This window comes from Ictalurus furcatus, chromosome 5 (assembly GCF_023375685.1).
Source record: "Ictalurus furcatus strain D&B chromosome 5, Billie_1.0, whole genome shotgun sequence".
In the NCBI taxonomy this organism is placed as follows: domain Eukaryota; kingdom Metazoa; phylum Chordata; class Actinopteri; order Siluriformes; family Ictaluridae; genus Ictalurus; species Ictalurus furcatus.
Genome location: NC_071259.1, coordinates 33,389,289 through 33,413,468, shown reverse-complemented (window position 1 = coordinate 33,413,468; position 24,180 = coordinate 33,389,289). Strand labels below are relative to the sequence as shown.

The 24,180-nt window shown below is 39.7% G+C and overlaps 2 protein-coding genes across 2 annotated transcripts in view; one reads left to right on the top strand and one right to left on the bottom strand.

Annotated features, from left to right (window-relative positions):
- Positions 1 to 149: 149 nt before the first annotated feature.
- On the bottom strand, positions 150 to 18,478 carry LOC128608234 (very low-density lipoprotein receptor). Its single transcript, XM_053625824.1, has 12 exons — positions 18,323 to 18,478; positions 17,035 to 17,172; positions 16,771 to 16,890; positions 14,995 to 15,120; positions 14,563 to 14,734; positions 14,233 to 14,448; positions 14,018 to 14,136; positions 13,171 to 13,310; positions 7,866 to 8,001; positions 3,471 to 3,560; positions 2,735 to 2,871; positions 150 to 2,083 (listed from the first exon to the last, which is right to left on the bottom strand). Exons 1-12 carry the CDS (start codon positions 18,393 to 18,395, stop codon positions 2,057 to 2,059), a joined length of 1,494 nt encoding a protein of 497 aa, XP_053481799.1. The 5' UTR covers positions 18,396 to 18,478; the 3' UTR covers positions 150 to 2,056.
- A 1,858-nt stretch (positions 18,479 to 20,336) lies between these two features.
- Positions 20,337 to 24,180, top strand: part of lonrf1l (LON peptidase N-terminal domain and ring finger 1, like) — a 9,946-nt gene continuing 6,102 nt past the window's right edge. Inside the window, exons 1-7 of the mRNA XM_053625822.1 lie at positions 20,337 to 21,210; positions 22,053 to 22,168; positions 22,282 to 22,404; positions 22,496 to 22,537; positions 22,723 to 22,936; positions 23,060 to 23,162; positions 23,284 to 23,398. Of these exons, the coding sequence (XP_053481797.1) occupies positions 20,619 to 21,210; positions 22,053 to 22,168; positions 22,282 to 22,404; positions 22,496 to 22,537; positions 22,723 to 22,936; positions 23,060 to 23,162; positions 23,284 to 23,398 (1,305 nt within the window). The 5' untranslated portion in view covers positions 20,337 to 20,618. The remainder of the gene's footprint in view (positions 21,211 to 22,052; positions 22,169 to 22,281; positions 22,405 to 22,495; positions 22,538 to 22,722; positions 22,937 to 23,059; positions 23,163 to 23,283; positions 23,399 to 24,180) is intronic.

The following is a 24,180-nucleotide window of genomic DNA, read 5'->3' as shown; positions in this document are numbered from 1 at the left end:
AAAAAACAAACACTCCCTCTGTGTTCCTGAGAACATTCACAGCTTTTGAAATGGTTTCAATGCCACGCCCTGATCGTTCGCAAAAAAGAGTTTCCACTGTCATTATGGATTGTTACGCTTAAAAACATTTGTCGCCATTAATCTGATCAATTTTAAATGAAACCTATAACATAATACAGTCTGAATAGTTTATGAATGCACTGAAACACAAAATAAATAAACCTCTTCAATACAAGTGAACACGAGGCAGAAAATAACGAGGAAATATAAATATCCACAAACACCAAAATGACACACACACACCCACCCACACACACACACACCCACACACCCACACATACCTTACATGCCAATCTACTTTGTCATCAGACTAAAACATAATTTACAAATTATTACATTAAGCAAAAAAAGTAATAAATAAAAACACAGTTTATTCAACTTTCCGGCTTTTAATAAAGCCGCAGCATTTGCTTTTTATTTCAGCAAGAAGAGCCACAGGAACAAAAAAATAAATACTAATCTCTCAACTAATAAATAACCCTACAGCATTGTCCCAGCCCCAAAAAAAGGCTCTGTAACATTCACATCCTCACTGTAGTCACTCATTAACCCTAGTGCAGACTCAGAAGAAATAACAATACAATAACACAAAGTGTGGCTTAATCAGTTATTAGTGACAAATTCCAGCCCTTTAAGAAAACATCATAAACAAACCGCAAACATTTCAAATCAACCAAACTACTGACATGACTAAAAGTGCTAAGTAAATGATTGTTCGTTTGTTTGACTGGTTTCCCTACCCACAGCATCACGTTACACAATTCCTGTACCTGTAACATAACACTCAAATCACTGACTGAGTCAAATATATCCTGTTCCACCAGTAGTCCAGTAGGAGTGTATTCAGCATTCAGTAACAAGGCACAAGTTGAAAATTCTGATCCATATTTATACTACACACTCCAAAATCAAGCGTCATGGGTTGATGAAAATAAAAAGCTATAATATACACAGTATGTAAAACAGATTCGTTTACAAACAAATTCAGAAGAATCGTTTCCATGAGTACGAGTCATTGCTGTAAAATGAAACCTTTTGATTCACCGAGGTGGATTCATCATGTACGTGCCTTAAACAAATAAAAACCCTAAAGTGATTCGGAGTCACTTCAAAACGATTCGTTTACAAACGTCACTCGGCTTCCAGCGCACAAGAATCGTTCATAGAGCTGTTTAGATCACTTTAGGATCATCTGTGTCCAATTCAATTTATAAAATCAAATTCGAAAACAGCAAACAGAAAACAACTGAAGTGAAGTGACACGAGAGTGATTCAGTGAGCAATTAGAAGATTCATTTGCATATGCAGATGAAATCATTAACATAATAGCCAACAGCCATGTGCTGGGTTAACGGAGGTTAAATTACATTAAACCATCCAGACTGTTTCATCGCACGTTTACTTTGATTCACATTCAGAGTTGGCAAAGAATCAATCGCAGATGATTCATTGAATCTATTATAGAATGCACTCACCCGAGAAACTAAGTGTGCGTTAAACAATTTATGAACCGCAATTCTTCCTCCAAAATGTCCTAAAGATTCCGGTTTTAAATCGTAAAATATTCAGATTTAAATACGGTCAAAAAATAAAGATAAAAATGAATTAAATCTGAAGAAGAGTCATTTACAGAGCTGATTGAGATTCAGATATATGAAGCAGCGATTACAGAAGCGCCAATATCTCAAAAATGGAAACTAAATTAAACTGGAATATTCAAGCACAAATGCCCCAAAGATCCGAGAGTAATTCAGAAAAAAAAAAAACAAATAAAATGAAAGAGTCTGATCTTTAGATCTGACTCACTGAAGATTTGTTTACAGATCATGAGTACAATAAAGACAGAAATAAATAAATTAAACCATTCAGATCATTTCACTTCATTTGGATTAATGGGGGGCATCATTTTGTCTTACACACACACACACACACACACACACACATACACACACACACGAGTTTCGGTCACTCCCATCTGTTGAAGTCACTTCCTGGTTCACACAGGTACAGGGAACGTGTTGTTCTGTGAAGATCAAAAACACCACAATTCAGAATTGTTAGGTTAGCTGAAATAATGGAGAAGCCTACTGTCCACCACATCACACAGATTTAACATCAAAAACAAAGTGACAGAACATTTTCATTTCCCACAAATAACCAAAAGGTTCTGCAGGGCTGGGAAAGAGGTCAGCTCTCATCCTCCTCCTCCATCTCCGCATTCGGACCTCTCCGTATCGTCACCAGGAAAAATCGATCTAACAAGCAGCCCCCTGCATTTAATCTGCCTTCTCAATGTCCAACTTTACAATGAATGGAAACGTGCAGTTTAAGTTCAATAAATAAAGTATTGACAAACAAATATAGAAAAAAATAAATTAAACAGAATGAACAGAATAATTAAATAGCAAAGTAAATAGACACTGATAGCCTATTTGTTCATGGTTTTTCCCTCCCCTCGTTTCATACTGATACACACACACACACACACACTTGTTCACAGTATTACCACCTGAAGTGTGCATTATTTTTCTTGTAATTCAACGGCCCAATTATTCCTTACATATTTACAGATCTACTAATTACAGCTGCAAATAACGATTATTTTCATAATCTATTAATCGGCCGATTATCACAGCTCTAATCAGCACGTGTGTCATACTTTGTCCGCGCGTACCTCTGTGTCTGCCGATGGTATGAGCGGATCCTGTGACTCCTTCATCATGGGTTCTCCAGGAGAACAAAAGGGAGACGACGAGAACATTCCCATCTTCCTGCAGTGGAAAAGAGTGGCGAAGAGAAAGCAGGGGAGGACTAAAGAGGAAAAAAACACACAGAGGAAGAGGAGATGATGAATGTGGTGATAATAATAGTAATAATAATAATAATAGTAATAATAATAATAATAATAATAACAACAACAACAATAACAACCTCACTTCTTCACCTGCTGTTTCGATTAACACCAACAATTAACACTCCAAAATAAAGAGTGATGGAAAATAAAAGAGTATTATACAGATGAAGATTCATTCACAAACGAATCCCTGACTCAGATAAACTGTTTCTAGGTGAGAATGGGAAATTCGTATCATGTTTCATTTGTTCAAATAAAAATCCAGAAGTGATTCAGAGTCTAGCATAATGAATCAGCTCAAAGATTCAAACAAAAACAAACGAAAAAACCCTGAATCTTAATGTCTCAAAGGAGCTGAGCCGGTAACTGATGGGGCGTTTGGTTTCTTCACCAGAACGATTACTGCATCACGATTCAATAATGATTCATATATCAGCCACTGGCACAGAGTCATATAAACACTGGTGAATCAGTAGCGGAAAACTAATTGGTTCTCCAAATCAGATTACCAATAACTTGCGCAATTACAGACAAATAACAACAACTACACACTGACCAATCAGAGAGAGGATCCAGGCGAAGGTGGAGTCCGGGTCCGTGGTGGGAGGCTCAGCCGGCGGCGTCGGCGTCGGCGTCGTATCTGAAACTGGAAATAAAATAGAGATTATAGTCTTACATACAGACATGTTAATTGGTTCATCTAAACTTACAGTGGATATGAAAAGTTTACACACCCCTGATAAAACGGCAAGCTGTTGTGAAGTAAAAAGCTGAAAACAAGACAAACCGTGTCAGAACTTTTTCTACCCTTAGTGTGACATTTAAGTGAAAACGTATGAAAATTAAATGAAACACAATCAGAAACATTTGGGGGGGGGGGGGATGTATAAGTATACGCACCCCTAAACTAATATTTTATTGAAGCACCATTTGATGTTATTACATCACTCAGTGTTTTTGGGGAGGAGTCTATCAGCGTGTCACATCTTGACTCTTTCTTTCTTACAAAAACGCTCCAGCTCCATCAGATTGTGAGGACGTCTCCTGTGCACATCCCGCTTCAGGTCACCACACAGATTTTTAGTCGGGTTCAGGTCTGGGCTCGGGCATTCCTTTGTCGATGTGGACGTGTGCTTTGGGTCATATTCCTGCTGAAAGGCGAAATTCCTTTCCATCTTCAGTTCACTAGCAGACACCTGAAGGTTCTGCACTAAAATCCTCTGATGTTTGTAGATAATCATGATTCCCTCCACTTGATAAAAACCCCAGTTCTGGATGAAGAAAAGCAGCTCTAAAGCGTGATGCTGCCACCACCGTGCTTCACCGTGGAGATGGTGTTCTTTTGGTGATAAAACAAACCTTTTGTAATTGTGGAACCATTATAGCTTTTGGAATTGCTCTCATCAGACTAGAACACATATAGTTGTGTTTTTTGTGAGAAAGGGATTCAGTCTAGCCGCTCTACCCCATAACCCAGACGTGTGAAGAATACGAGAGATTGTTGTGACATGCAGAGAGTAATCAGTACACATCAGATGTTCCTGCAGCTCCTTTAAATGTTGCTGTAGGTATCTTGGCAGCCTCCCTGGTACGTTTGTGTCTTGTCCGTTTGTGAATTCTGGAGGGACGTCCTGTTCTTGGTGATCCATTTTCTCCACTTGTTGACGGTGTTCCATCTAATGTTTTGGAAGTTCTTTTGTACCCCTCTCCTGATCGATACCTTGGATGATTTGTAAGCTAATAGGTGTAATAGGTTTAAACCTTTAAGGAGTTTATTTCAGGCAGCTCACTGAAGCACTTCTGCTGAAGTGTAAACTCAAATTTAGCTTCTTAACAGGATGCTGAAGTTGTGGTCTTGTTAGAAACCCACACCTCCACGTTTGCACTGCTTTCACTGGATAAACAAAACCGAGCTTTTTGGAGCACGTTATAAATGTACAGAAATCTCCTCCCCGTGTTTTGCAGTCACGCCGTTTCCAGTTTGTCGGATTTTTAATTTTTTTTGTCATAGCACCATTTTCACACGCACTTCGCCGCTTTCCCTTACAGAGCAAACAAAACAAGTCTGTGGTTGTTTGCTAGCATTGTCAGTAAAAAAATACCACAAGACAACAAACAACTACACACACTGTGACATCTACCAGGGGTTTCTGAGAAGTGCTTGCGGTCTTACCACACCATCCATGAGCAGAACTTACAAAGCATCTAATTAACAACAGACAATGGTCACGTACATCTGAATGTAAAACTCGTGACACCAGATCAGCACCGTAACCAGGATCACGATGTTAGTGAGATCCACGTTACAGAAATGTGTCACAGGTAATGACTGTAGCGAATCTCCATGCTGAACGTGCAGCTAAAACATCCACGGCTAATCTTTTTAATCTGCGTTACGTTATCATTCTATTCTTCCATAAACTGTCGACTCTGTTGGTTTATAAAGACGTTACGCTGCTGATTTCAGCCTCCAACATGAAGAAATTTCACATCTTCTTAGATTTATCCCCCCCCCCATGCTTCCTTTTATATTCCTTAAAAATGACCGTGAATTAATTAAAAAATTTCGCAAAATTGTTACAGTGAACTGATCACATAATGAATCTAGAAGAATATAGAACTGAGATCTTTGGGTTTTTTTTGTTATAAGATGTTATAGACGGTTTAATAATTAAAATAAAATAAAAATAACTGCATGTAAACTTTTCAGGATTAGGATTATATCAGGATTATATCATCTTAATGCCAAAAGCTTTTGGTCCCAAGTCTCTTCAATTCGGAGTATGAAGTGACGAGAGCGAATTTCCTCATTTGAGTCAGCCTAACAGACACAAAACCATCCCTTATCGTGCAAAAAGCTGGTCCTGAAAACAGAAGTTGTCTGTCCGGTCAGCCAAAGTCTGAAAAACATCTTTTAGATATATATATATATAAAGATGTTTTTCAGACTTTGGCTGACCGGACAGACAACTTCTGTTTTCAGGACCAGCTTTTTGCACGATAAGGGATGGTTTTACATAGCGGGGGAAATAAGTATTGAACGCGTCAACGTTTTTTTATCAGTAAATATATTTCCAATGAGGTTATTCACATGAAATTTTCACCAGACTTCAGTATTAACTCAAGAAACCTAGATATATAAAGAATTCCCAACATTAAAGTCCATAAATAAAATTATGTGTAATAAAGTGGAATGACACGGGAAAAAAGGTATTGAAGATGCTAACAAAAGGCAGTTCTCCAAGGCAAGGTAAGGCAGGGAAGCAGCTGAAATCCATAAGTAATTATACCCCCTATCTGTGCAGATTAATATCAGCTGGGTTCGTAAAGTGATGGTAACGAAAAGCCTTTTTATAGACCAAGGTGTCACACAAGAAACATCTCACGATGGGTAAAAGCAAAGAGCTCTCCCAAGACCTTCACACCCTTATTGTTGTGAAACATATCGATGGGATCAGATACAGACGTATTTCACAACTTCCAGATCCTCCAGAAAGCACCATCGCAGTACATGTAAGTCTTAAAGCGGAACACAGCAGTCTGTCCCACAAAGTGGCCTCATTCCATAAAACATTTATTATCATGAAAACTCCATAGGAGCCTACCTGCTGTTTGAAATAAAACAGGCCTGTAAACAGCTGTGCAAGCAAAGTTAGGACGATTAGCCTCTTTCGCAAACAATCCAGTCCTTATTAAATGCCAGGTGGTAGATAAATGTTTTGTTTCTGGGTTTGGTTTACAGGAAATGCATATATAACCAATGTCAATATTCAGCACAATCATAATCCTTTAAAAAAATCAGTGTGTGAAGTCTATGAGCAATTCCTAAGGAAGATAGGTTTAATGTTATGTAGCTAATAATTCACTGAGAATTTCTCACTGAGATATTTTTAAACCCTAAAGTAAGCACACTTGGTTCAGCTAATCAATTAATTCTTTCTTCTTTTTTTTTTAAAAGCTGAATAAAGTGCACCAAGATTCCGACTGAAGAAAGTGTCGGTTAGAAGGTTGCAAATGAGAGCTGTTTAACACACACTCATACACTTCCCCTTGGTTACAGTAGAAGTGTTTATAGCAAAAGTCTACATGAGAGAGATTTACACTAACAAGTTTAGAGTAGAATTTAGTCCTGTTCTAGGCAAAAGATGTTAGATATCGGTTTTTTACTTATGTAAATAAACAAATCACGGATATTAGACAAAACAATTTTAGTTTAATTGCTGAACACTCTGGCTTTGTGAAACACCTCAAACACGTTAAATGAAATTATTTTAATTGATGGCACAGATTTTTCCCCAGATCAAGTAGAGGAAAAAAATTATGGAATCATCCACAAAAAAAAAAAAAGAGTAAAAATCACAATCAGTACTTCGTTGCTCCTCCTCGGGCTTTTATGACGGCCTGGATTCTTTGAGGGATGGACTTCACTACTGAAAAACAATATTCTCCCTTAAGCTGCTTCCAACTTTCTCGAATAGCGGTTAACAGATCAGCTTTGCAGGATGGAGCCTTGCCATGGACCCGTTATGTGTGATTTGTTTATAAGCTACGAAGTAAAAAAAGCCAGGTGACCATCATCTAAGTGTGGAGATTCTATCATTTTTGCAAGGGGTTGTAGATAACAAACAAACTCACGTAAACAAACTCAAACATTCCCCCATTTACAGGAACAGAACCTGAGGACGCCGAATCATCTCCGTAATCTCTCGTTCTCCTGTATAAAAGCTGACAGGCATGAAACCATGCACTAAAGCCGCGATACGAGACGAATCCCGATACGCAAGTCTGTCATCACGTCAGCTCCTCGAATGAAACGAGGCAGTGGGCCTTGTGTTAGTCACATGACAACGTGTAAAGGAAATGAGAGGAAATCCCTAACCTACAGAGGTTGCCGTTGTGTTAAAATCAGTACTGAAAGGTGTTGGTGGTGTTGACGAGGTTCAGCACTCACCTGTAGGCTGCAGGAGCGGGTGGTAGATGAGCAATCCTGCCGGGGAACTCACTACAGAACATTTAAGCTGTTTTCCGTTGTGTTTATCAGCACGGCAGATCGCTCCCGTATGCCTGTCACTCCAGTACACATCACTCTACACACACACACACACACACACACACACACACACACACACACACACGTTTACCAAAGTCAGGTACAACTATTATTTAAATGATTACTGGAATGCTAACTAAAAATAACAACAAAAACAGCAACGTTATTTTAAACCTCGTTTTGGCTCATTGTTATTTTCATGGTTATTTTGTCATTGTTGTAATTTTTGCTGTGATGGATCTTGTTACTGATATTTTTGTTGAATAAAAACAGTTAAATGAAAATATATATTTATTTTCTTGTGTTACTGTTTGATATTGATATTATTAGGGGGCCAAGCTCCGAAGGAGCGTAGGCATTCTCTTGCTATTCTACCTTTTCTTATTATTCTGCTTCCTGTTCTTCTTCTTCTGCCTAGCGTGTCAATAACAGCCCACAGAACCATCTGGTAAAAAGTTGTGAAATTTTCCACACTGATTGGGGAGGGTCTAAAGAACATTCTGAGCAAATTTGGGCCAAAGGCTGCAGACGCTCTATCGCCACCTTCGGGTCAAATTTGGAAGTACTTTTATAGCCATAACTTTTGAACCCTTTGTCCAAAACCCTGGACTCCCTGAGCTGAGACGAGTTCAACGCATCAGATGACGTCAATTTCCGCCTAAACAGATTTTCCGCCATCTTGGATTTTGTCTTAAATGTTTTTTTTTTTTGCTACACCGCCTACAAATTTTGTCTCGTTATAAATGACACGTCGAAGTCACGCTCTTTCTGTGCCGCGAACTGTACGTGTTGCTTTGTGCGTCTTTGCGAGTGGATCATATTTTGAAATATTGATATTTATTTTATGAATATTTCATTTAAAAATGGACATTTATATTAAATGAAATGATATGAAATGTTGTGGTTAGAAGTTTTCAGTCTGTTTATTCTCATTGCGAGCCTATTAAAGTAAACTTACACAATCAGTAATGTTCCCGAGCTTTGGTAGATGCAGCGGCGTTACTTTTTACGGTTAATGGAGGTTTAAATTCCTCATATTTCCACATAATCATTCCTTGTTCTTCAAACGAAAAGTATGCTTTTTTCCATGTTGAACGCTATTGACTGTTTGCTACAAAAGTCTGGTGTTGTGTGCACGTGCACGCTGAGTAAACAACGATGCAGGGATAAAACCTGTGTTGACTGACAAGGTTCATAACTGAAAAAGCATCATGAAACCACAATCTTATTTAAAGTGGGTGTGATTTGTTTGTTTCCGTCATCTCAAAATTTACTCTTCATGTATGCTTTGTGACATCGACCACAAAGAAAGTTTTGCACGTAAAGCACCAACAAAGAATGTGATGACAAAGCCGCCAAACACGTAGTGAGGCCAGATCTCAGTAACGAACCTGCACTCGGAAACAAACTGAAACAAACTGAGGCAAATAAATTCTACACTCTCAGACCGAATTAAAAGATAACAAATAAAAGTGGGTCTTCAGTGAAGATTTGAACATAGCAATAGACTACACTGCCCTCCACTAATATTGGCACCCTGGTGGTAAATATGAGCAAAGAAGGCTGTGAAAAATTGTCTTTATTGGTTAAGCTTTTGATCTTTTGTTAAAAAAAAAAAAAAACAATCACATAAATACTCTGCTCTCATGGATATCAAACAATTACAAACAACACAGGTTTATCCAACAATTATCTGTGTTGAATATCGGTGTGCAACAATTAGTGACACCCTTTTAGTCAATACTTTGTGCTAGCTCCCTTTGCCAAGATAACAGCTCTGAGTCTTCTCCTATAACGCCTGATGAGGTTGGAGAATACATGGTGAGGGATCTGAGAGCGTTCCTCCATACAGAATCTCTCCAGATCCTTCACATTTCAGGTCCACGCTGGTGGACTCTCCTCTTCAGTTCACCCCACAGGTTTTCTATGGGGTTCGGGTCAGGGGACTGGGATGGTCATGGCAGGACCTTGATTTTGTGGTCAGTAAACCATTTTTGTGTTGATTTTGATGTATGTTTTGGATCATCGTCCTGCTGGAAGATCCAACCACGGCCCATTTGAAGCTTTCTGGCAGAGGCAGTCAGGGTTTCATTTAATATCTGTTGATATTTGATGGAGTCCATGATGCCATGTATCCTAACAAAATGTCCAGGTCCTCTGGCAGAAAAACAGCCCCAAAACATTAAAGATCCGCCTCCATATTTAACCGTGGGCATGAGGTACTTTTCCATATGGCTACCTCTCTGTGTGCTCCAGAACCACCTCTGGTGTTTATTACCAAAAAGCTCTATTCTGGTTTCATCTGACCATAGAACCCGATCCCATTTGAAGTTCCAGTAGTGTCTGGCACACTGAAGACGCTCGAGTTTGTTTTTGGATGAGAGTAGAGGCTTTTTTCCTGAACCCCTTCCAAACAGCTTGTGCTGATGTAGGTGACTTCAGATTGTAGTTTTGGAGACTTTCTGACCCCAAGACACAACTAACTTCTGCAGTTCTCCAGCTGTGATCCTTGGAGATTTTTTATCCACTCGAACCGTCCTCTTCACAGTGCGTTGAGACGATATAGACACACGTCCAATTCCAGGTCGATTCATAACATTTCCAGTTGACTGGAACTTCTTAATTATTGTCCTGATGGTGGAAATGGGCGTTTTCAATGCTTGTGCTATTTTCTTATAGACACGCCCCATTATGTGAAGCTCAACAACCTTTAGGTTAGGAAAAGAGCAAACTGGTAAAAAAAAAAATGCCCCGGACCTTTAACCCTCATCCTACCGACTAGGGTACCTGCAGACCCCTGAGGAGTACTTTTTGTCATATCTCACAGGTCCTTTGTTCAATCATTCCAATGTTTCATGAATTTGTCAATCAATTTGTTCCTAATGACTTCATATCGTTGTTTTCAGTTTCTGTTTAAATCAGGGCTTTTTAAAAATACCAATGTATTGGGGACCAGGGGGACACCTCAATTACACCTATGCAGTTTTATTAAATGGAACTATTTATTGAGTTCCTGTTTCCCATGGGTCATAATTTAAAGTATCACAAACTATCAGAGGGGGTAGGGGCACGCTGTCAGTCATTTGAAGGAGGCAGACACAGAGGCAGCAGACACAGATACCGTCATCATCTGGATGGGAAACTTCCTAGGTTGAAGTTTCCAGAATGTGGCCGACGTCTCCGGATCTTCCCAAGACAGCTGGGGCATGCGCTGGTCATGCCACACATGAAGAGGAGAGCTAATACCGCCATGCTCCAAGCCCCAATCCGAGCAGCAATGACCATCAATGGGAGTGAGGGAAACTCCACCTGCTGCTGCGGACGTCCAACGATCGGCTGGAAAACTACTGGAAAAAGGTGTAGCCTTTTCCCCCGAAGCACAGACACGAAGGGAGGAAATGTTTGCTCCTCCAGTCACGTGCCAGAATGCCCTGAGCATAGCATGAGCCAAATCATGTGCTATAACTGCCTGGAGCGTGTGCTGTTCATAGTTTAATGCAAACACCATTCATTTTACATTACGTACAAATTTAAAAAATTAAATTTGAATTGCATTTATTCAACCGTTATACTGACAGGGAATCATACTGAGACCAAGATCTCTACCTACTTCTGTCTTGAAAGACAAATAAAATAAAAGAATTGTTGAAGTTTGAATGACGGTGGGTTTATTTCAATTATTTTATATTGGGCTGAAAATGACACAAATAATGTTTACTGGAAATTACTGGAAACTAAGTGACACAGAATCCAAAGGACAGTAAATAAGCTTTTAAGTACTGTTGAGTTTTCCCGGGAATTCCGTACCCTAGTTTTTGGTCCTCTACCCGCTACTCTGTCATACAACCGATAGAGCTTGTAGAATTACTTCCTCTTACCTTCCCAGGAGGCGGAGCCTTCGTGCCGCTGGGCTCCAAATCCAAAGGACAGTAAATAAGCTTTTAAGTACTAATGTGGACTGTACTTGGTATAAAAGCTGCAATTTGTATTAAAGAAAAGAATATATTTTCGTTTCACGCAATATGCAAATTAACTGTAACTTTCCTAAAATAATAATAATCTGTTTTTTCCAGACAACATTAATTACATAACTAATAATGTTTTCAGAAGAATTAAGTGAACATTGTGCCGTGATGGTTGTGAGCAGATGTGTTCACTCAGCGTGTAGAACAGTCTGGTAGGCATGACTCGAGGCAGCAAACGTCGTCACAGTGCCACCTACTGGTTAAACGTTACAATAACAGGCCGAAAATGCTTCCATCTACTCCTCCAAATTTTGTCCAATCTCCACCAAATTTGGCTCACATCATCTTGAGTCCTGTCTAAACAAAATTTTATCAAAGGAACTCTGACATTCAAAACCATTCTCCTGTAACGCCCTGGCAAACTCGTGAAACTACAAATCATTCTTGAATCCCTTTGCCTATAGTTATGGCTCTGCTTATGAAACAATTGTAGAGCTTCTGTGAATGTGCTGTTCACCGAGTCTGCGTGCCTGGCCCCCAAAAATGCTGCTTGCAGCTTTAATTATTATTACTATTTCCCTTATTATCATCCTTATTGTTTTTGCTATTAATTACTTGCTAATGCTATTTTTATTGTCTATTATTATTGCCAGTTACGTTATTGTTCTTGTGAACAACAAACATCTCAGTTCGCTCGGCGAAGTGATATGGAACTGTAATGCGGTCCAGACCCGACTGGAACTACTTTAGCTGCGCATATACTGAAAAATAATTGCACACCTCAGGACGTCCGTCAGCCAATCAGCATCGAGAATTCAACAGCGCTGTGGTATAATATACTAAATAAAAAATTGCCTCGTATGTGCACTAAATCACAGAGCAGCTATTAACATAAAAATAATTAATTAATTAATCATTTAACGATTTATTTTTTAAAAACTTGCTTGTTTGTTAATTTATAGCTGTTAATATTTTTATAGTGGAAATTAATATTTTATTTAAAAAAAAAAAAAAAAAAAGGTTGTATTTTTTTAATCTAAAAAATTTTACGCATTAAAAATGACCACAGGAGAAGATTTAGAAATGAAGATATTTAAAATGTGGTACTTCACTGTGGCTGTGAAGAAGCTGCGTGTTTCCGTTCATGTGAGGGACATCCTGTTAACACCCAGACTCGACCAAGAGTAACAGGAAGTGGGGGCAGTTCCTCACATCGCAGCCCACACGCTGAAAACACTAACCTCAAACACGGCCAGGCCGAACGGCTGGTCCAGATAACCGTTCGATTCCACCACCGTCTTTCTGTGCAGTCCGTCGTACGCCACCCTCGACACGGAGTTCAGGAGCGAGTCGGCCCAGTACAGCAGGCCGCGGGGAACGTCTGCTCAGTACCATTAACACCACGTTAACATCGCAATCATCCTTTCATCACCAGCACTGTTCACATCACAGATCACTCACAGCGCTCTCACACACCTTTCCTAACCGTCTCACTGACCCATAAATACAACACACGTTAACTCATTAACCTTAATTAGAATTCAAACTGTTGCACTACACAACAAAAACCTCTCTCTAATTAGACATTTTGTTTATTTATTGATTTACGAAAATAAACAAACAGTTTATGGAAGAAAGTAAAGTTTGTGAGTGCTGAAACTCAATGAAGTCAGAGTGTGTGCGTGTGAGTGAGAGACTGTGTGTGTGTGTGTGTGTGAGTGAGAGAGTGTGTATGTGAGTGAGAGTGAGAGAGAGTGTGTGTGACTTCTTTACTTGCCTCATTCACTAAACCAAAGATGAAAGGATGATGTGACGGACAGGAGAGATAAAGAGAGAGAGATAAATAAGATAAAAGGAAGGCATGAATTGGATTGAGAGAGAGAGAAAGAGATGAATGTAGGGATGGATGGACAGATGGATGATGGGAGGGGAAGAGAGATGGATGGATAGATGAATTGGACGGAGAGATGGATGAAGAGATGGATGGAGGGAAGAGATGGATGGATGGAGAGAGGGATGGAGAGATTGAGAAATGGATGGAGGGATGGTGAGATGGAGGGCTGGAGGGATAAAGGTGTCTGTACTAACCGAGAGCGATGGAGACGGGGTTCCGTATGGCGGAGGTGATGAGGGTTCTCCTGTCCTGTCCGTTCAGACCCGAGCGCTGGATTCTGGGAGAAACTCCGGCCTCGGCCCAGAACAGGAAGCTGCACGAGAGAAAGAACGAAACTTTTAATTCAAACTAAATCAGTTCAAGCTTATTCATCTTTTAGAAAGCTGGTTATAACCTGCACAGAACCGACCCTAATAAAGGCTGGACCGCAACGGCGGTGGGGGAGGACAGACCCGAGATGACAGGGGCGTGTTCGGTTCCGTTCAGCGCCGCGGCGTGTACAGCTCCAGTTCGGTTACTGGTCCAGTACAAAACCTGGTTAATCCAGTCCACAGCCAATCCCATAATCCCACTGGCTCCTGAGATCACCACTGAGGGCTCCTGATCTCCTGCATCCAGAACCAGCCTGAGAACACACACAGTTCAGTGTTCAGGACCTGTAGACAGGTGCGTGTGTGTGTGTGTGTGTGTGTGTGTGTGTGTGTGTGTGTGTGCGCGTGTGTGCGCGCGTGTTCAGTACCTGTAGACGTGTGTGTGTTCAGTGTTGGCCCAGTACAGTGTGTTATCAGCAGTGAGAGAAGTTAGAGCTCCCGATGTTCCCGTTCTGTTGGTGATCTTTTTCTGCTCAGACCCATCAGGCTTCATCCACGTGATTCCCTCACTGCTGCTGAAGATCACCGCTGCTGCATCACCTACACACACACACACACACACAAAAACAAAAGTCCGTTATAGAGAAATCTAATGCTGCAGCACCCTCTAGTGGAACACAGAGTAAATGACTCGTTGCTTTATTTTGTCTGTGTGGAGTTTCTCAGGTTCTCTGCACGTTCTGTGAGAACATTTACATACATCATTTTAACCCTTACTCGAGGAAATCCTGTTATTATATTGATCATCTTTGTCCTGAGAATAGAATTAAATCTTAAATCATAACAGTGAAGAATCACACCTGCAGCCAGGCACCGCCCACTCTCTGAGCCATTCACGTAACCATGACGACACTCGCAGGTAAAAGAGCCGTTGGAATGAACACACGCCTGATCGCACACATCCGCGTCCAGACATGGATCCACCTCTGACATCACACACACACACACACACGTAAATAAACATATTAATAACACTTGTGATCGATCTCAGAGCTACACACTCAATCTGAATTACAGGCATTAAAAATAAAGCAAAATAATCATTAAATTAATATTAAAATACATAAAAGTGTAAAAGATATAAATACATTGATATTTCAGAGAAGTGGTTTAATTATACTTTAATATTATACTTATAGTAACAGTATTATCAGTATTAACAGCGCCACCAGGTGGTCAGTGTATTTGATTGCAGGTGAATCAGCAAATCAGGTAATTTAATAATATATTAAATACAGTTTATAATTTACATTTTTAAAAAACATTTTAAAATCAGAGAAACATTTCACATGATATATTGCAGAGTTACACTATTGTACTTTTACTGTTTTTGTTACACATCTTTGCAATTATATATTCTATTTTAAAATATTTTCTTATAACAGAGATCTCAGCTGTGATGTGATCGGATAACCGTCTGATCCCAAAGAACTTGATCAGACGCCTGAATGCTTAGAGTCAACGTTCCGCTACACGCTAGATAAAGTAGTTCCACTTAAAAGAAAAATAATTAGAGAAGAAAATCTCTTAGCGCTGCTAGACCAGTCTCTCTATCCACCCTAACTGAACATAACAAATAATCCTAGACTCTAAATAATCCTAGATTTAATACTGTAGTTAAATTAAATAGGAATAAAAATACCACACAATCGTTACATGGCAGCGACGATTTGATGGATTTTTTCACTGACAAAATTTAAAATATTAGACAAAAAAATTCAGACTATTAAATTAAAACCAGGCAGATAATAATATAACAATATCAGCTCAATGATTAGAATGTTTTATTCCCCTTAGAGAGACCAAACTTTCAGTAATCTCTTCATCAAAATCATCAACTTGTACACTAGATCCATACACTACCACGTGTAGCTAGAAGTAATCTTTCTGATCTCACAGTTACTCTGGATGTTCTTTCTGTTTCATCATGTGCAGCAGTAAAAGACCTTGGAGTGATGATTGACTCCAGTCTATCATTTGATGCTCATGTAGGTAATATTACTAGGATAGTCTTCTTTCATCTCAGAAATATTTCTAAAATAAGAAATATATTGTCACTACACGATGCAGAAATATTAGTTCATGCTTTCGTCACCTCTAGACTAGATTACTGTAATGCCTTACTGTCTGGATGTTCCAGCAGGAGCATAAACAAACTCCAGTTAGTCCAGAATGCAGCTGCTAGAGTCCTAACTACAACCAGAAGGTACGACCACATCGCATTGTGGTGAACTTTTGTTTTTATTTCTATTTACACTGTAGAGAATTTTGAGCTGCATTTTAAAATGTATGACTATAATATAATATATGTATAAAGTTTATTAGTAGTAGTAGTAATAATATTAGTATTAAGTGTTGGACTGTTTATAGAGATCATCTCGTGTCTCAGAGCGCCATCTAGTGGATTTAAAATGCCTTAACACCTTCATCCATATTATTCTAGAACATAAGAACGTTTAAATGCTAAGAAAAGAAAATAGAAAAGAAAGAATCTACTTATCTAACATGTATCCATGTGTGTATTTATATAATAATCATGTATCACAGTGTGTGTATTCATCATTGTGTGTGTGTACCTTCACAGTGTGTGTCCTGCACCAGTCTCATGCCAGACGGACAGTCACACACGAACCCCAGAGGCTGATCCACACAGTGATGAGAACAGCCACCATTATTCGACTCACACTCGTTCTCCTCTGAAACACACACACACCATGCATCACGGCTTCTATCAAATTACAGTGAGAGGTCTAGAGGAAGTGGACAGGAGCAGTGGTTTGGGGGAGTGGTTGAGGAAGTGGGTGGGGAAGTGAAGACGGCATGTTGAAGAGTTTTCTCACCGCAGTTCTCCTCATCACTGCCGTCCTCACAGTCCTCGCTGTGATCACACCTCCACGAGTGATCCACACACTGTCCATTAGAGCAGCTGAACTCAGAGCTGAGACACGTCTGCTCCGGTTTCTGCACCGACTCCACATCTGGAACATCATCAGTACACGCATTTATTTACTCTACACACCTGCACAAGATTTCACACTTCTAGATTTAGCAGGATGGATGAATAAATAAAAATAAAATAAAAAATTAAGTGTTTTTTTATTTTATTTCTCAAGGTCAATGTTCATAATTTCATTGTTTATTAAAATGTCAGAAATTCCTGTAGGTTTGTACATCACGCTGGTGCAACAACAAAAAAAATGTCTGTTACTGATAACAACACTTCAAACCTTTCTTTACGTCTGCACGACACATTTATTTACTTTTCCAAAGACGTCCAAACGAAGCAAGAAGCAGCATTAAATCACTTGATGCACGCTTGATTTCTAAACTACTGCAAACTACATTTCCATTTATTTTATTTATTTATCTTTTTTTTAAATGAACTGTGATACCATTACGGTCCAAAAACTTCCCATAAACCTCCTCGCCCGTGTTAACGTGCGCCGCAGGAATATTCTGTTTCTTTAGGTTTTATTTTTACAAGATTAAAAACAACAACAACAACAACAAAAAAAAAACCTAAACCACAGACAGTATAAGGAATTTAAATGTAGTCAGTTATATGTTAAAAATGTCATCAAATTATGGAGTTTACACACACACACACACACACACACACACACACAGGGCTGATCACTATGATTTTAGATCTGCTTCATGTTGTCTGCGTGTTTAATAGAAATAATAGAAATGTATAACACTATTCTAATCTTCAGTGAGTCATCCTCCATGTAACACGTGATTGGGCAAAAAAAAAGGAGAAAAAGATAATTCTATTACTATGCAAATGAGCCTATTGCGTCATCTATCCACTTTCTGAACTTTCCTACAAGCATCACTTTACACATGTTTGTGAAAATAAAGTCATGAGTTTTATTTCACACTGCAGCATTAAACCCGGACTCTAACCTCTAACCTCTCTCTCTCTCCAACTTTACCTGTTACCTGTGTGGCTAGCATTAGCATGCTAATACACGCTGAGCACCCATGTGGCGGTTTGACAGATCTCCGGACCAATCCCGGCCAAGTGCATGCAACTCCACACGGGTTGAATGATAAAGGTTAACTATTCAACATCCTGTCCAGACCCTTTCATTTACATCTGATAGAAATTACATTCATTCTCACCCGCTGCTGGTGTTGCATACAATAAACCTGCTAACAGCAGAAGAGTGTAAAAGAGATCCATGCTTTCATTCATCGACCTCTCCTGGGCGTCTGTCGCGGGAATATGACGTCATTGCGTAGCAACCGGTCGTTTTTTTCTTTGTTTGTATTTTTAAGTGTAAATGAGAACTGTATTTAGAAAATGTATCGTTTTGGGTGTGTTTACTGATTATTACTAATTATGAAAGATCAGTGTGAAAGTAATAAATTGTTTCTAATTTAATTATTTTACTTGCTATGTGTTAGGTTCTAAACACAGATTCTGGAGTACTAATCCTCTTTAATGTAAGACTTTAATGTAAGACAGAGTTCATTTGAAGATTTTACACAGTAAAATCACATTTAAAAAATAAAAAAAAAGCTAGCAGGAAAGATTCTGAGAGATGGACTTTCTTTTTGTTGATTGTCCCTTTGTCTCTATGACTTTTCATCAAATACTACTTTTAATTTATAGAATATTATGGTTTTAAATCAGTAAATATTTATATACATAATGTACACATATTTCACAATGTTACCCAAACTTGTTTTTTTTTTCGAACAGATGTTTGCCTCTGGGGTTTTTTTTTTCCTGTGCCTCCAGGATTTCGAGATTTTTCGATCGCCGAAATTAACGCAAAATCAAAGAAACTCCGCAATCTTCGGAGGAGCCGCAGTTATTAAAAAATTCCCGCAGATTCGGGCCGAGACGCGTCGTGTGACGTCATCAGAACGCGCGTTCAGCCGAAGCCGTCTTCAATTCTCGTGCGTTGACCATGAGTACAGCTGAAATCTCTCATTTACCAACAAACATCATAGACCGTGTTAACTATTTCCTGCCAATTCAAGTAGTTTTCCGCAAAAAAAAGCACAAAAACGTCAGAAAATTACAGCGCAAATATTGAAGAAGAAAAAAAGCCGCAGCAAAATCAAGCATTTTTGGCCGCAACAATCACAAAAAACTCCTGATTTTCACAGGTGTGGGGATGTGTACAGGATGTTTTAACAGTACTATCATGGAAATGTGATTAAAACATATTTAAAGATGAGTACTGTAGGTTCTGTATTAACTCACTACAGACGTGTAGACTAGCTAGACTAGGGAAGTTATTACAATTCAAAAGGCTTTACACAGTAAGTTTACTTTTGATGCTTAAATGTATAAATGCACCACAGTTTTATAATGAATGCATTTCTTTATACAGACTAAAGGGCCACAGTTACAGTATATTACAGTACAGTATTTAACCTTTGTGTATATTTGTCTATTTATTTACTTACTGACTGACTGACATATTAATCTCACTGGTATATTGTGTGCATTATAGCATTATAGTCTTGAAAATCACTAATATAAATGTAAAAAGAAGAGATGACCAATACTGTATGGCTAACTCTTTTTTTCTCTAACATTCTGTAACAGTGATAAACAATGTACAGTACAGAAGGAGGTCAGTTAAGGTTCACATTGTTGTCATTATTGTTGCTGAAACAGTATATAAAAATGATGTAGGAAAAAAATAGATAAGTTATGAAAGCTGTTATGAAATAAGTTTCATCATTCCAATGCTCTCATAACTGGAGAGGTTTCCGCGCATGCGCAGAAGCTCCGACCTGAAACCGGATGTGAGTGAAACGAAGGACAACAACGTTTGTTATTTGTAGTAGAATGCAGAAAACATTATAATCAGTTTTAAATATATATATATATATATATATATATATATATATATATATATATATATATATATATATATATTAGCGATATATAACATAATTAATTATTTACGTTTAAAAAAACAACTTTAATTAGTTCCTGTTAAACAGGAAGGCTTACACTTAGATTTGAATACGAACACAACGCTTCGAGTTTATTTAGTTCTTATTTCTTCAAATAATCGTTTTACTAAGCTTAATTGTAGATTTATTTTAAAATTCTAGTCTATTTTTGGCAATGATATCAAATAACAGTTCTTCGAAACCCAGCGCTAGTTCCCGGTATCAGTTACAAAACTTGACAAGCTCAGGTTTTGTAACCGACATTCCTCTGGCCAATAGGAGCGCGCCTTTCCTGATCACGTGACCGTGTATTTTTATGTAACACGCTGGCAGTAGCACGCGCAATTAAGGTTATCCTTATACACCAGTCTAGCTTTTGTAGCTTAGTGTTGGGTTAAAAATGTGTTTTCTACGCGGATATTAATTTATTATTTCTTTTCTTTTTTTTTTTTTTTAATTCCGTAGAAAAATAAAGCTGGAAAAAAATAATAACAATAAGATGTCGATTCAAGAGCCGGACCAAAACTGTGTCTCATCAGGGGACAGAGGGGGTTTCTTCATCCCGTCCGACACCGAGCAGGACTGGGCCGGGGAAGAAGACGGAGACCGGGTCGGGGTTCAGCAGAAACGCCTCAGAGGAGCGCTGGATGCGTTATTCAGAGCCGTGACGAGCGAGTCCGAGTCCGTGCGACCCGAACACATCAGCACTTTAGTAGAAATCATCGTGCGGAACTTTAAGAAGAAGGAAACCTCTGTTTTATGGGCGCAGAGCGCTCAGGACGGAGAACTGGACGGGGAACTGGACTGTCCCGGCTGTAACCGGTTTATATCGGAACCGGTTACCGTCGCGTGCGGACATTCCTACTGCAGGAGCTGCTTACAGGAAGCATTCCTGTCTAAATGTAGAAAATGCCATGAGGAGATCGGGGCGAAACATCTGCTCTGTGCTAATGTGCTCCTGTGTGGACTTTTAGAGAAATGGTTTCCGGAGGAAATACAGAAAACCAAGCGGATAGCAGAAGTGAAAGGGCTGCTGAGGAGCAAACAGTTCACCCAGGTGCTTTCATTAGCAACACAGCTGTTAGAATCCGGTAAGTTCTTCCTTTTATTTTTATTTTATTCACAATATTCATATTGTTTTAATTGTACAAACACAGTCTCACTCAGTAGTTCCAACACCGCCTGTTCTACACGGTTCGGGTCGCAGAACCAGCACACTGACTAACATTTCTTTGTTATACTTTTTATGGAGAGTGTTGTGGAATGAAGCCCGGCTCTCACTGCGCATGCGCACTGCACCCTCTGTTACAAAAGACAAACGCGAACAGCGCATGCGCGGAGCTAAAAGTTGCGTAAGGTGCTTCGTGACGCGGGTGTTCGGTTTTATAACGCGAGTGGTGTGTGTGTGTGTGTGTGTGTGTGTGTGTTCCACCAGCAGTCATGGGTTGTGAGATTATTAGGTTTATAAGCGGCGTGGTAAAACGGTGAAATGCAAGAGAGACACAGGAAAAAAGAGAAACGAGAACAAGTGGAGGTGTCGCGAATTCTCGCGAGATCTGCGTCCACGTGCAGAACTGTCAGTGGTGCCATAGCACAAAGCCGCCCGGTTCTGTCTCACAGGCTCCCGACCCTGGTCTTGAAGAACCCCCTGATGGTGGCTGTGTGATAGAATGATTTAATCCGCCCTACACGATCATGTCACTCATGCAGGCCACGCCCATAAGAGACACGACAGACCGCTGTACTCTAGATGAGGTCATTTAACTTATTCTAGTTATTGTGTGTTGCTGGTTTTCTTTAGAACCCTGTCACTTGCATTGGGTTCTCAAGGTTCTTCGTGATTTTTAGCAGAGCGGGAACCTTCACACTCACCCTGGTTCCACATCCTGTAGGATAATTTTGGTGTCTAAGGACCTCTTCTCTCTCTCTCTAGACCCCAGTAATATCAGACTGCGAGTGTGTCGAGCCGAAGCGTATCGGCGTTTGCAGCACTATCGTCACGCTCTAGAAGACTTCGATGTGTGTGAGAGCATTGCTCCGTCTGTCGAGGTGGGCAACAAACTACACTTTACGATTACAGTTTACTTTCACATCAACTGTCTCACCACCACGACTGTTTCTCTCTCTTTCTCTCTCTCTCTCTCTGTCTCTCTCTCTCTCAGGTGGTGTTCTGTAAGGCTAAGCTGTTAAAGGAAATGGGTCGAGTGGACGAGTCTGTAAAACTCTTCCTGCAGTGTCTCTGTGTGGATCAGGACTTCCAGGAGGCCAGACAGGAAGTGGAAAATGTATGTAATAAATAAATAAATGAATAAATAAAATCATCATACGGTGAAACGCTGTATTCTGATTGGTCAGCCATGTTTTTTCTCCCTGCAGATCCTGTGTGATCTCCTGGTTGCGACATGTGAGGGCGTACAGGCGAGTCTGAAACACACGCGCGCACACACACACAGAGTGATTTGTGTATTAGCCAGAGATGGAAAGTCGAATCGCACTTAAGTCGCAAAAAAAAAGATGAGACTTGACTTGGACTTGGACCTCAGGGACTTGTGAACGTGTCTGATATTAGCATACTGACAGTTAGCGCTCTTTGTGTCCCTCAGACGCTCGAGGAGAGTTCGGAGCCCTCGGGTCTAATCCGAGCTCAGTCTCTACGGGCTCACGTAGTGGGCGGAGCCCGAGGAGACGGGCTGAAGCGGGTTAGCTCTGCCCCTCAGCTGGGAGAAAAGGGCGCACTGCTGAAGAGGAAGCTGTCCGGGTTGGAGGCGGGGCCTGAAGTGGTGGAAACCGGCGACACCAAACACAAAAAGCATGGAGGTCAGTCGCATCGTTCAGGTTTTAGTATTAACATTTCCACACACACGCGCGCGCACACACACGCACGTCACAGGAGTGTGTTTTGATCTTCATCTCTCTCTTTCTCTCACACACACTCTACAGTGAGCGCCACAGCGTCTGTGTGTAGCGATGAAGATAAACTCCACCTCAGTGTACCGAGAGATCTGCTGGACCCCGGCGACTTCGAGTGCTCGCTGTGCATGAGGTACAGAACATGTAGCCTTTATATCTAACCCAGCTAGCTAACCTAGCCACAGCTAAGCTACAGCTAAACTCTCTCTGTTTCTCTCTCTCTCTGTCTCTGTCTCTGTATGTGTCTGTTGTAGACTGTTCTATGAGCCGGTGACGACGCCGTGTGGACACACGTTCTGTAAGAGCTGCCTGCAGAGGAGTTTAGATCACAGCCCTCAGTGTCCTCTGTGTAAAGAGAGCCTGAGACTGGTGAGTGAGGACATCTGCTCAAATAAACAACATTAATGTTGCTAACAGTGAGGCCAAGCTAACCGTGCTCCGCTGACTCAGCCACCTTAGTGTCTTTCTGTTCCAACTGGAACCCGATTCATAACCGACTTTCAGTGAGCCCGACGCGAAGCTGCTGATTGGTCGGCTGCCGTGATGACGTCATCAGCCAGCAGTTGGAATTCAAATGGGAAAAAATTCCATCACTGTGGAGAAAATCTCACTTTAATCTGAAACAGAAACTAATTACTAACACAAATATCCACTGAAATTACACGTGTGCACTGAGAAAAGCGGGAATTCATAATAATAGTAATAATAATAATAATAATAATAATAATAATAATAATAATGATAATCCATCATATTCATCATCATTAGTAATAACTCTTATTACTGACCTAATTCATTCACGTTAAATGCATTTTTATATTAACAAATACCAAGCAGTAATAAACATGAAGAACAGTCATTTTATTGAAATAGAAATTAATGTTAAATATTTAAAATTCATAATTATATATTCAATTCAATTTTATTTGTATAGCGCTTTTTACAATAGACATTGTCTCAAAGCAGCTTTACAGAAATATCAACATGGTATACAGATATTAAAGGTGCGAATTTATCCCAAGAATCCCATGAATTTATTCATATTATTTGTATATTTTTTGTGTGTGTATATATATATATATATATATATATATATATATATATATATAAAATTTAAATCTTACTGTCTCTCTCTCTCTGCCTGTCTGTCT